This window comes from Schistocerca gregaria, chromosome 1 (assembly GCF_023897955.1).
Source record: "Schistocerca gregaria isolate iqSchGreg1 chromosome 1, iqSchGreg1.2, whole genome shotgun sequence".
NCBI classification, from domain to species: Eukaryota; Metazoa; Arthropoda; class Insecta; order Orthoptera; family Acrididae; genus Schistocerca; species Schistocerca gregaria.
The window spans coordinates 783,927,897-783,942,092 of record NC_064920.1 but is presented as its reverse complement, the minus strand read 5'-3'; the positions used below and the strand labels follow the sequence as shown (position 1 = coordinate 783,942,092).

General features: G+C 38.1%; 1 protein-coding gene across 2 annotated transcripts in view; it reads right to left on the bottom strand.

Annotated features, from left to right (window-relative positions):
- The window catches only part of LOC126269161 (WD repeat-containing protein 11-like), a 220,153-nt gene that overhangs the window by 155,181 nt on the left and 50,776 nt on the right, over positions 1-14,196 (bottom strand). For both annotated transcript variants that reach the window (XM_049973970.1, XM_049973972.1), the window contains exon 6: positions 10,376-10,601. In XM_049973970.1, coding sequence (XP_049829927.1) covers positions 10,376-10,601 — 226 coding nt within the window. The remainder of the gene's footprint in view (positions 1-10,375; positions 10,602-14,196) is intronic.

The window sequence follows — 14,196 nt, the reverse complement described above, 5'->3', positions numbered from 1 at the left end:
TAATAATATCTTGCAGAAAATTGTCTTCTCTTTTCACTGCTGCAATCAGAATTTTCACTGCTGCAACCAGAAGTCAAGTATCTCTAACAATATTTAAATTAAGGGCAAAACAAAGCAAAATACTGGTTAATTAACTATAATTGACAAATTCTAGTTCTTGTAATCCAATTATTGTTGTGTGTGAACTTTTGCCAGCACAAGCTACCATGTTCATCATTTAAATGCCTTGGTTTATCAATTAATCTAACTTAAATTAAGGATCCAATTAAACTGCCTCTCACCGGTTAGTTACACATGCAATCAAACATGTATCTAGCTTAATCTACACATATTGATGATCACTATAAACTATGGCTTGTGCTGCATGTGCAAAAACATGTACAATGCTGTAAACTTTTTGTGAGCACTTCCAGACTAAATAGACGTCATGTCCAGACAGGGTGCAGAGTTTGATAGTTACAAATGCTCCCAGCCTCACCATACAAGTTAAGCACACCTCTCCTGAACACAGTCTTCTTCTATCCCATCATAATGTCATACTGCATTATCACAGCATGCTCCTTACTTAGTGGCACACCACATTACTCCAAACCAGCACACCAATTCACAGAGGTTACACAATCACAGGTACCACATCTTGCGGCAATACTGTGTATGCTGTCCCACCTTGAAAATGTGTGGCATTGAGTTGTGTAAGTGTCACATGCAAAAAAGATGACAAAAACCCACAAACAGCTTCCTGCTCTTAACTGTTATATGGTTTTGGTTATCGTGACCATTGTTCACTGGCTAGGCAGATGTAGATCTAGAGGAAGGTGTTGAAAAAGGGGGTGTGTGTGTGTGTGTGTGTGTGTGTGTGTGTGTGTGTGTGTGTGTGTGCATGTGCGTGTGTGTGTGTGTAAAAGGTGGGGGAGAGGCAAAGAGAAAAATGAGAGAGGAAATGTGAAAAATGATATCCCACTGCAGGATTTATGGTTAATGCTTGACTGAAATGGGTATCAAAGATATCTAGTGTCTTTCACAAGAACTCTTTGCAGGTTCTAATGCCATTAAGTTTTATTGTTGGGCTGTGTTTCCTTACTATGCATATTGTATTCCCTCCTCTGTGTTATCACTTCTTGAGTTCAACAAGCCTGCCAGAAAAATTATCTGAAATATCTAAGGATACTGCTGGTGTCTGAAAAGTTAGGTGTTAATAACATTTCACTTAATATTTTACAACTAACCTTTATCCATACTGACAATAAAATGAAAATTTGTTAAGAATATTTCTACACAAAGTTGGCAGTGTGCTTAGTCACTTTGCATTTCAGTACAAACTACAGATGCCAAATAGAACATGTGTAGTGTGAATGGAGAGCAACAGAGAACAGAGTTGCAACTGTAGTACTTCTATATGAACAGAGGTAACACATACAGTGCATCTGTGAACTTCTTACTTGTGCTGCTTGTATCACCTCGATATATTTCAAGGACTTTTTGTTAGGAAAATAACAGACATAACAGATGAGAAGGAAATATACAAACATTTACTACCATTCCCTTATGTGTGCTTCAACTACAGCTAAACACATATTAACACTGACCCCAGTAATAGTAAACTGCCTGTTTAAAACCTGTCCCTCCTGTTGACGGAATTCATAATGTACTGCATCTGATGATGTTGATATTTCAACCACCGACGTTTCAGTTCTTTACAGAAACTAAAGAAGCCGAGGAAGAACATGTATGTAGGACTCCAGGAGACATAAATATGAAGTAGCAAAGCTGAATGTGAAACGCTAGAAAATTCTGCATGGATATGACCAAAAAGAATAATCTGCAATGCTAAATGAAGCCTACAACCAAAAATGTAGGTATAAGTGTAATGACAAAGGTTCTGAAAAACAAGAGCACGAAATATTTGCAAATTTTTGGGCACTTAGTCCTTAGATATTTCAGATAATTTTTCTGGCAGGCTTGTTGAACTCAAGAAGTGATAACACAGAGGAGGGAATACAATATGCATAGTAAGGAAACACAGCCCAACAATAAAACTTAATGGCATTAGAATCTGCAAAGAGTTCTTGTGAAAGACACTAGATATCTTTGATACCCATTTCAGTCAAGCATTAACCATAAATCCTGCAGTGGGATATCATGTATAGACCAGTGTGAGAGACATGCCACCATACAAATTACCATAAAGCAAACTGTAAACTGTTGAACAGCATATCTTATCAGGTCATTTTCCATACATATTTCACATTACAGCAAGCTTCAAAATTCAAACATAAACTACCTCCAGGCAGCTTCAGCACTGCCATCATCTACAAACTTTACAGAGAACTGTCTGAAAAAAGAAATGAAGAATCTGTGAAAGGATGACCATACTGATAAACCTTCAACACATGATTTAATCTGAGTTTTCACCATCCTAGTTCTGACACTTGTGACTAATGTGACAAGTATAATTATCAGCTGCAGTGCTCCCAGAATGAATTTTTCACTCTTCAGCAGTTTGTGCACTGCTTCAGTTACATGCCGATTACATATGTTAAAGGGAGTTATGTGATTTGAAATTATTTAAGCTACCCATACACTAGTCATTCTTTTAAGACCAGAAGCATGCAGGGTGTACCAGCAAGAAGGGTATCAGGATTTTACAGAGCATAAAAACAAGGCAGAAGAGGAAATGTGTATCATCTATATACCAGTGTGAGAGACATGCCGCCATACAAATTACCATAAAGCAAACTGAAAACTGTTGAACAGCATATCATCTTTGGTGAAAAAGCTTACTGAGAAGAATGCTGAAGCAGCAGTTTAAGTGTACGAAGAGTGTTTAAGAGGCACTCATGACATACTGGACCGTGAACAAGACTGAGCTATGCTTACTTCAATAAATTCATACTAAAGTAGTTTATTAACTTGTTACTTACGAAATGTGGTAGTCTGGAAACTCAAATTTTTCTGACCTTGTCAAGTAATATTTATTGTTGTAACAATCATCATTGCACTTATATTACTTTTACACTGAATGATATTCACTCAAACAATAAAAGTGACTTTAGGCTCTTTTACAGCTTTTAACAATTGTTGCAGATTCACTTCTTTCATTCGCGAGAGAAATTTACAGGTATCGCAATACCATACTGCAAAACTTGACCGTCACTAAATTAGAAATAATTTTATTATATCCCTAGGAATTTGAAGTTTTTCGTCTCTCAAGTACAAAAATTCACGAAATAATTCATTACTGGACAAAGAGAAAGAATAATTTACTGCTATACCAGTAAAAGCAGCTAAAGAAGACACTGTTCCATAAATGAAATTGCATGTGCTGAAAGTTGCAGATGGGAAATATGTCCAGCCAACAAGAATAATATCAATTACAAAACACAGCCCTTCAGAATGAGATTTTCACTCCGCAACGGAGTGTGCGCTGATATGAAACTTCCTGGCAGATTAAAAATGTGTGCCGGACCAAGACTCGAACTCGGGACCTTTGCCTTTTGCGGGCAAGTGCTCTACCAACTGAGCTAACCAAGCACGACTCACGCCCCGTGCTCACAGCTTTACTTCTGCCGGTACCTCGTCTCCTACCTTCCAAACTTTACAGGGGCATGAGTCCTGCTTGGGTAGCTCAGTTGGTAGAACACTTGCCCGCAAAGGCAAAGGTCCCGAGTTCGAGTCTCGGTCCGGCACAAAGTTTTAATCTGCCAGGAAGTTTCACAGCCCTTCAGATTTGTCATTTGTTTTTCAGAATATCGTCATTATGTTATTCTTAGATGGGACTTCTTGCAAGCATCTAAACAGTCAGACTGCAGAATATCAGTGCTCCAGATCAATGAAGCTATTTCAAAAAGCACACAACACAAACATTGCTGTGGACATTTTTCTGACATCGAAGACATTGTTATCCCGCTGTCATCAACAAGACAAATTCCAGTCCTCAATCAAGGTGCTCTGTTGAACTGTGAAGTTGACTGCAAAAAGCTACTCATGCTCACAAAAGAAATTTACATGTCAGCGATGGTCATAAGCAATGTAAATGGTTAAAGAGAACTTTGTATCACTAGCTGACAAGATCACCCACAACTCACATGTAAAGATGTGTGCTTAGGACAGCTGAACCAGTCCACTAGAGGCAACTTAGTGCCACTGATGAAGAATTGTGCTCCACCACTGCCAATGACAATGCAAAGAAGGAAGCTACTATCAGAGTGCCAGTAGTATCCACGAACCAAGTGGCGCATGGTAAAACACTCTACCAACATTGGGGATCATCCACAAGCACTCGTGTAAGCTGTCACCAGATGAATGACACATTGCCTAGTAGGAAATGGACAACATGCAACAAGATGATATCACTGAACCTTCAGAGTGTCCTTGGTCCCCTCCTGCAGTTTTGTGAAGAAGGATGGTACACGATGTTTCTCTGTTGACTACCGATGACAGAACAAAAAACACAAAAAGGCCTACACACTGTTGACACCCTACACTGCTTAAAAGGAGTAAGGTATTTCTCAACAATTGATGTGAAGACAGGCCACTGGCAAGTTGAGGTCGACCAGGCTGACTCAGAAAAGATTGCCTGCATAACTCCTTGTGGCCTCTATAAGCTCAAAGTTATGTCAGTTGGACTGTGTAACACTCTAGCCAACTTCAAACACATGACAGACGACACTGCTTAAATGGATGACATGTCTTTGTCATTTGAATAATGATGTTTTTTTGAAGACTTCTGAAGAACATCTAAGCCACACGACAACTATGCTGAAGTGTGTTCGGACTGCAGGCCTCGAGCAATATGTGAAAGAATGCCTCTTCATCAATCTAGAATACAAAATCTTGGGCACCTAGTAAACAGTGATAAGAGTCCATCATAATCCAGAGAAAATAAAAACAATCACATATTTTCTGACTCTTTGGCACATTCATGGCGTGAAACGTTTTCTTGGAAATGTGTTCATACAGTCGTGATTCGTGATTTGTAAATAGGTTCTGTATCAAGGCACAACCCTTGCAAGAACTACTGAAGGGAGACACTAAATGTTCCTCGAATAAGATGCAAAAAAGATCTTTTCTTGTCCTTAAGCAGGCACTAAAATATTATCCAGTCCTATATTCTGAATACAAATACTCTGTGTCTGACATATTTCTGTGGTGTGTCAGAGTTGTTGGGGTGCAGCCAGCCACACTTTACAATATACTGCGCATATCTAAATAACAGGCAACACAGCAAGCACATTGTGCTTGAGAAGGAACCACTACTGGATGGCAGCTGACCCCTACCACTCGACTTGCTGAAATGTCAATCACAAAGTAATTTTATTGGAGTATAGCATTATATGACGAGAACACCACAATGGACCTTCACACTAACACTAGCGGTTATTAGATACATGTTTTCTGGTACAAATTCAGGATACAGCTGAAAAGGTGATTGTTATTCTTGCAGATTATACTTCCAAGTCCGAGAGGTATTATTCACCAGCTGAGAAAGAATGCCAAGCATTTGTTTGGGTCATCAACAAGCTCTGGTCATATTTATTTGGCAAACCATTCAACATTGTGATGAATCACCATTCTCTATGATGGCTGACTAACCTGAAGGATCCATCAGGTGAACTGTTGAGATGTGCACTGAGGCTTCAGGAATATTATGTTACAGGGGTATACAAAATCTGACCCAAACAAAAGGATGCCAACTGCTTTTCAAGCAATACTGTGGCAGAACGCAGCAGCATGAACAATAACTGAGTCATCACTACATTAAATGATATTGATTCTGAGCAAAAAAAAAGATCCAGCATTGCTGAAAACCAAAGAATGAAGAACTGGCCACAGGAAAATTCCAATTAATAAACAGAACATGACGGTTTGCAATCCCAGTTCATCTACAGCCAAGCTATCCTGAAGTTTTCTCATGACTGTCCAACACCTGGTCACGTGGGATTCATGAGGACTATAGACAGGATCAAATGCAGGTATCGTTAAAGTGATCTCTACTGATCCATGGGACACTATGTGAGCCACTGTAAGGAATTCCAGCGACAAAGGACATGTCACACTTACATCTAGGGAATCTGGTACTAATTCCACCAAACTGGAATTGCCTATCTGTGGAGTTTGCAAAAGTCAACAATTGGGAATCAATGTACAATAATCTACACTGACTACTTGACCAGCTACGCTGTCAACAAAGCTGTACCAACTGCTGAAGCTCCTGAAATTGCAAGACGCCATTTTGATGCACTGAGCACCCTGAGTGACGATCTCTGATCGTGCAAAAGTTTTCCACTCAAACAAGTATCAGAGAGAATCTCATGACAACCTATGACCCACACATAAATGGTCTCACAAAACACTTCAATAAAATGTTGGTAGATATGGTATCAATGAAAGTTGAGGTCAAACAGACAGGTACCGGGATAAAATACTGCGTATTAAGACATTAGCATACAACAAAGCGAACAAGACATTATAGGCTTCAAACCCATTCTTTCCACTCCACAGTCGTGAGGACCAAACAACAATGAATGTACTGCTCCCATTTCAACTGGACGATACTCAGGGTGATTATATGAAACACCCCATCACCAGGACTAAAGAAGCAAGACAGCTAGCTTACATGGAGAACCTGGACACCAAAGAGATTCACCAAGAGGGCTGTGTGGAAAGTGAGACTATAAGAAAAATTGCTGAAGTGCTACTTTGGGCTGCACTGTATCCTTTGTCTCTTGTGAGATGTAAACTAAAGAGTCAAGAATTAGGACTTTTCATCAAGAAGACGAAAACACAGAGAAATCATCCATGTCCTCTGTAATAAACCCAACTACACTACTGAGGTGCAGATAAGCAATGGATGCTTCTCTTTCAAGGAAATTGCAGTCTCACTTGACGATTGTGAACCTCCACCGGAAGGGGCCATGTCAATGCTCATCATAATGAAGATGATGTGACAACATGACCAGAACACAAGAATCTTCCTGTGCTGCCGCACAGAGGACCATTGACAACTGACAAGAAATAAATCCAGAGTGCTCTAGTCTGCTCTAAAGAGAACTCCTGAAACAGCAGGTCACTGTTTTTCAGAGAGTCACAATAATGCTACAAGCTGTGAAACATGCAGTGTTATGTAGCGGATAGAGTTGAGGGCAGGCATGCTGCAGCTTGCAAATACAATCCTGACCACTAGTAATTATTTGTAATTTAGTATTTGTCATTTCCAGAAAAATTCTCGAAATTTCTTATGTTTGTATAACTCACAGTACCCTTCACCCAGGAGCTCAGTTCTGTTCTGTTCTGGATGTACATTGGCGTTTGTAATAAACGAGCTTTCAGAGCTGTGTGTTATACTTCACTGATAAGCCGGCTTAGATTTGATTTTAGTTATGATGTGACCATACTAAATTACACAGAAGCAAAATCTTGCCTACTGCAGGTACATACACTACTTAGCGATGCAATGGGGCTCTAAAAGTAGTTTCCGTTTCAATTTACTTCCACACCTAAATTACTCACACTTTAGATGTATTTGTAAAATCAGTGCTGAAGTGTTCTTGCACATAAATATTTCTGTATTGCACAGGAGATACATATCAAATATCATGGTGCAAAATGATCTAGTAACAAACAAAACAAATTACACACACATAATTTCTCTAACAATAACAATCACTTTCTCAATAAGCAGCCCATTATTTTATTCTGTGAAGAATATCCGAGTTATCACTGCTGGTACACTAGAACAAATCTGATACCACTTTACAAGAGGAATTATCTTACAGTGTCCCACAGCTATTTACAGAAAATATATATCCCTAAATTAAATGGATTGTACTTCACAGGTGCATTTATTTTGGAGTGTCTTACCATCATAGTCTTTCATACAGCTCTAAAATAACCTAAACCATTTCTGCTGCTCCACAGCCTCATAGCAATATTTGTTCCCACAAAATGCATTACCATCCATTTCAGCTCTCAAAAAAATCATAGCAAAAACAAGTACAGAAACATTGATCATGAGCCTGGGTAATTTATATTAAAGTGCCTCCACAAGTAATGACCAGTCTTATACACTTGTTTAACTAGTATAAGAGTCTCAACAGTCAGCGACAGACTATCTACGAGGGTCACTCCAAAAGAAATGCACACTATTTTTTAAATCCATCTTTTATTCTACATTTTTTTACAATTTTACAGTGTGTAGTTACATCCTTTAGGAACAATATTTTCATTTCTCCACATAATTTCCATCCCTCTCAACTGCCTTACACCACTTGGAACCAGCGCCTGTATACCCGCATGGTAAAAATTTTGGACCAACCTGTTGGAGCCACTGTTTGGCAGCATGCACAAGAGTGTCGTCATCTTCAAACCTTGTTTCTCGAAGAGAGTCTTTCAGTTTGCCAAGAGATGATTGTCAGATGGAGCCCAGTCAAGACTGTAAGGCAGGTGTTTCAGTATTGTCCATCCGAGTTTTGTGATTGCTTCCATGGTTTTTTGACTGACATGTGGCCATACATTGTCGTGCAACAGCAAAACATCATGCTTTTGCTGATGTGGTCGAACACAACTCAGTCGAGCTTGAAGTTTCTTCAGTGTCATCACATATGCATCAGAATTTATGGTGGTTCTACTTGACATGATGTCCACAAGCAAGAGTCCTTCGGAATCGAAAAACACCGTAGCCATAACTTTTCCAGCAGAAGGTGTGGTTTTAATTTTTTTTTTTTTTTTAGTAGGGTGAATTTACATGATGCCGCTCCACTGACTGCCTCTTCGTCTCTGGTGAAAAACGATGGAGCAATGTTTCATCACCTGTCACAATTCTTCCAAGAAATTCATCTCCACAATTCTCGTACGGTTCCAAAAGTTCGCTGCATACCATTTTTTTTTGTTTCTTTGTGAGCCACTGTCAACATCCTGGGAACCCACATGGCACAACCCTTTTTTAACACCAACACTTCTAGTATTCTGCAAACACTTCCTTCCCCTATCCCAACATAGCGTGAAAATTCGTTCATTGTGATGCGTCTGTCAGCAGTCACCAATTTGTGAACTCTCTGCACATTGTCTGGAGCGTGTGCAGTACGAGGCCTGCTGCTGTGAGGACAATCCTCAAAATTGCCGTGCCCGCTTTCATCACGTAACCTGCTTGCCCACCAACTAACTGTACTGTGATCAACAGCAGAATCTCCATACACCTTTTTCAACCTCTTGTGGATGTTTCCCACTGTCTCGTTTTCACAGCACAGGTTTTAATGAGATAAAGCTTCGAGCAATCCAAGAATTTTCCATAGTTCAGTCCAACTGGTAGATAACTTCCCTTAAATCCAAGTTAAAGTCCCAGCTTAGTAAGAAATTTGAAATGTGATAAACTTTCTTTAAACTAATGATGGAGAGGTCATTCCATCACTTTCCAGTATCTCTCCATTTCAGCATTTGAGAAATAAACATATGTAAAATAGTGCTCCAACAGGAAACTTGTATGTCAAACATTTGCTAAAATGTAAGCCTCTTCAGTGGCCTCCCCAACTATCCTTCCCACCTACCTTTACTTTGATCATTTTCTACAAAGACTCACTGGAATTTATGACTACTCTACACTGCCACAAATTGCATACATTCTCTTCACACTCTCTGAATGAAATGTTCTTTCCAATACCTGTTTAATCACATTTTGCTTCAAATTACTTGTTTCCTGTTTAACACTATAGTTCATTATAGAATTAACTTTCACTGTAGTATACCTACCACATGGTGTGCTTTGTTTTCTACTATCTGGTTTTATTCTTAATTATTAAACTCTAATTTGCTACATACACATCATTAACTATTAGCCTTGTATTTAGATGCAGAGATTGAACTTATACAACATCAATTTCACGACTGAAGCAAATCTACGATAAATAAAATTGTGGGACTATTCTATGTTTAATGTTCTCCAAAGATGAGATTCTAATAGGCTGAAATTTCTGGATACTTCATATGCCTCCCTTATATAAAGCTGAGTCTCTCTTTTAGTTCAATATTACATACTGCCTCCTCCCACTACCAGCCCAACCCAATCTTTTTGGTTTATGGAAAGTAACTTTTACTTATCTGAACTTAAGAGGGAAAAAATTGGAAATTAGTGGTACGGTCTTATGGGACCAAACTGCTGAGGTCAGTACTTAATCTAACTTAAACTAATTTATGCTAAGGACTTGATCTTCCGATGGGGGAGTAGTCATGTGGACCATGACAAGGCGCCTCATACCGCGCGGTGCTTACGAGGGAAAAAATACCTAATTTAAATTATTAGAAGAACACAACAGTGATGAAAAATTACAAAAGGAAAAATTAGTTACAAAGGAAGTATTTTTGAAAATGGATACTGACTAACCGTGGCTTGTTTTCACCAACAACAAGCTCCTTCATAAGTTTCCTCAGTCTGTCTCGGGTACGTTGTTTCTCTTCAACCCCAGATGATACATTTGATGAACTACTCTTGCTTGTATTTGTGGATTGTACTGATCGAGGACTTGAAATGTAGAACTTTCGGCCATTTGACGATGGAATTTTGTCAAGTGTGAAGTCATCAACAAATAATATACAATCAGAGCAGGCAACTGAAATTTTTGTAAAGTGACACAAATAGATTAATCATATTGCCTTCATATCTCAAACCATCTGTATTAATCAGTACTTTTGAGTATACGAAATAAATGAAACAATTTGAACTACGATAATTAAGTAGCTAAGTAACATGAAAAAAATTGACATACGTTATATACACTAACCTAAACAGGCAATTTCAATCAGGAACATTACACTCATAACAACTTTATGGCCTTCAGCCTGTTATGAATACTCCCCCCCCCCCCCCCCCCAAATGAGAAATGCACTGTTGCTGCCAGCTGTGTCAGTTTTTTTGCCTACCTTTTGTTTAAAAAATGTATAAAAACACAAACACGACAACAGAGGAAATCCTAATATTTGGGCAAGTACAAAGGAATAAGTATTTAGATATAGCAATCACAGAATCTAATTTCAAAGCAGTTGGTATGTTCATGACTTTAACAATAACAGGATATTTTAGTGCCCTCTGGGAATCATCTTAAAGTGTTAATCATGCCATTTTATGCTCATAACAAGTTTTTTTCCTCATGAATTTCAGTGTTTAAAAAAAGTTGAAAATGAAATTCAAATAATTTGAAAGCCCATAAAACAATCCATTTGAGTCATGTGATGCCTGAGCTAGCAAGCTACTCCTACTGTTGTGAAGTCCATTCACAATGATTTCTTGTTTTGGAATTTATGTTTCAGAAAACAGGTTACAAATGGTGTGTAATACCACATTGTACAAATACATTTATAAAAATTCCTGAAAAATTGTTTTTGAGTGTTACAAAGAAGGAGAAGATGATTAAAATGTGGTTGTAACTCACTGGTACAGATCCAAATGAGATAGTGGTCATTACTTATGTTTTTTTCTGTGAGTATTATTTTGATGTAAGGAAACACACCATATGGGCATGTTGTCACGTTGGATTTGTAACGCAAATGACAATGTTTACAAGATAGATCCGCAATTTGGATCAATTTTTTTTTCAGTAACATAGTTATGTAAGAGCTTTAAATTCTATATCATATTATACTTTTTAATATCTGTTTCCATTTATTAGCTTCATTTTACACCTGATACATTTGAGATGAATGACAATGATGGTGTTAAGAAACTGTATTTCAAACCCAAAATACCTCTTATTCTGAAGAAATCGTTTAACGATTTCTGACCACATTATTCTTCGCAAGTAAGCTATTGAATACAATAATTTGGCCCCTCCAACTGTTTCAACTGAACCTGTTATAAAACTATATGATTCTGACAAAGGGAAAATTGAGCACTGCATGGAAGTTATGAGGAAATGTAATAAGACTAGCACATTACAATGCAATGGAAGGTGATCCTTCTTAAGCACTCTTAAATCATTGTTTTTCAGCAGCAGTTAAGTATTCATTAGAACAACAGATGTTTTAAAGCTCTACTGCATATTTTATAGACATAATTTTTCGGTTATTAACTCCTGAAGAGATATAACATTTCATCGGTGTTCAGGCCCGCCACAAAAATTCGACAGTTCATGAGGCCTATGATGGACGATCTAGGGCTTAGAATGCCTGGAGTGTATAAGCTACCATGCCAGTGTGTTATTACTATGTTGGCCAAACAGTACACACTGTGGAGCAACGCCAGACAGAACACGAAAGGTGCTTACACCTACGCTATCCAGAAAAATCAACCGTGGCAGAACACACTTACAAAATGGACACCAAATTCTATTCGACGAAACATCTGTCATTATGAGGACGAAGGGATTTTGCGATAGTGTCATAAAAGAAGCTATTGAAATAAAAACCTCTGAAAATGCGATCAACAAGGACAGCGGTTTGCAGCTCAGCACAGCCTGGGACCCGGCCATAGAAAGGTTAAAACAGGCGTGACAGACACTGGATGAAAACATTACCAAATATGGCGAGGAAGAGAGCACCAGTGACGTCACATCCAGCAGTACGACTATATAACAATGTGGCCACAGCAACACAGCAGTCATTCTTACCACTTGACAATGACTGAGGAGAGCTCAGTCGAAAGCTCACGGGATTTTAACCGCCTGACATGGCTGGAAGCTCGAGAAAATTTTATTGATTCATATCGCCGCAAAACCTTGCATTCATACATAATTTTCAGGTGGTTTAAATTAATGACCTGGAGGAACAGAAAAACTATAATGTGCAAAGCTGTTGAGGGAAAACAATGATACTCTGCAACTTCCTATGAGTGCCATTACATGGGATGAAAATTTGAAAACATGAGTAGTTTTGGCAATAACAATAGCAATTAACAGTCATAATTATCTTCTGAATGAAAAAGTTTCCACTGTGTTTTATTGCGCATGCTTTCACAAGATGTCCTCAAAAAATTTTGCAGCATGGTCCAAGCAAATAATCAAATTGCAGATTCCCTCAGTTTTAAGACAATTCTGCAACTTACTGCTGTGTCACACTATTTCCACCCAGTTACCATGCAATGCAGTTTTCACGTTTCCTATTTCTGGAACATAAAAATATGGGTTGTTTTTGAAGAACAAAGAGACCATAAATGAATCAACTTCAGGAAGTTTACCACTAAAAGTCTTCACAAAATTCCTTTCCATTGTTACATAAAAGCTGTAAATGCATTTTCTATCCTAAATAACTAAACTGTTTGCATAAAAAGTATGGAAAACACTAGTAACTTTGGCTAACACTCCTGTGACAGATATATAGCTTAATCTTACTCTTAACCTGTGACGTCACTATAGCTTCAGCCGATAACGGATCATGTTCCATCACGTAACCAAATCATGAAATTTAAGGATTTTTAAGCTTCAGTTACATAAAAATAACATATTTTCTGAGAGTATTGTCCAAAAATGCTTTCTGAAAGTTATAATAATTCAGAATCTTTGACAATGAAAGCTACTCATGCAGGTGAAATATCAGGATATTCATATGGAAATGTCAGCTTAAGATACCAAGATGTAAGCCTGCATATATACATCAATTGGCAGTTAGTTCCACATCAAATCTGCCCTTTGCTGCTTCCTCTAGTACTATTCAAGTTATTTCCTGGTGCATTAATACATATCCCATTACACTGTCCTCCTCCTCTTCCTTTATAGTTTTCCATACATTCCTTTCTTCACCGGTTCTAGAACCTCCTATCAAGTTCACTAAATTTCCAGCATTCTTCTGTAATATCACATTTCAAATATTTTGTTCTTTTCCACTTTTGCAGCAGTTGATTATGCACTTTCACACAATTTAGGTTCCAATTCGTACTCACAATTTCTTTCCCCTACTAATGATTGTGTATAGTACCTTTAGACTTCTTTTTACAAGGAATGATCTCTTTGTCCATGTCAGTCTGTCTCTTGTGTTCTCCTTGTTTCACTTCCCAGCTGACATAATTCCATCACTTCATTTACTTGTTGCTAATCTCATATCTGCTGCTCTTCAATACTTTCATTTTTCTTTGATTTATTCTCCATACACATTCTGTGGACAGTACACTGTTCATTCCACTCATCAAGTACTCCAATGTATTTAGCAAATCTCATCACTGATATCATTTCCTCCTAAATTTTAAACTTTCGTCTAAAGCTTTCTTTTATTTCTTTC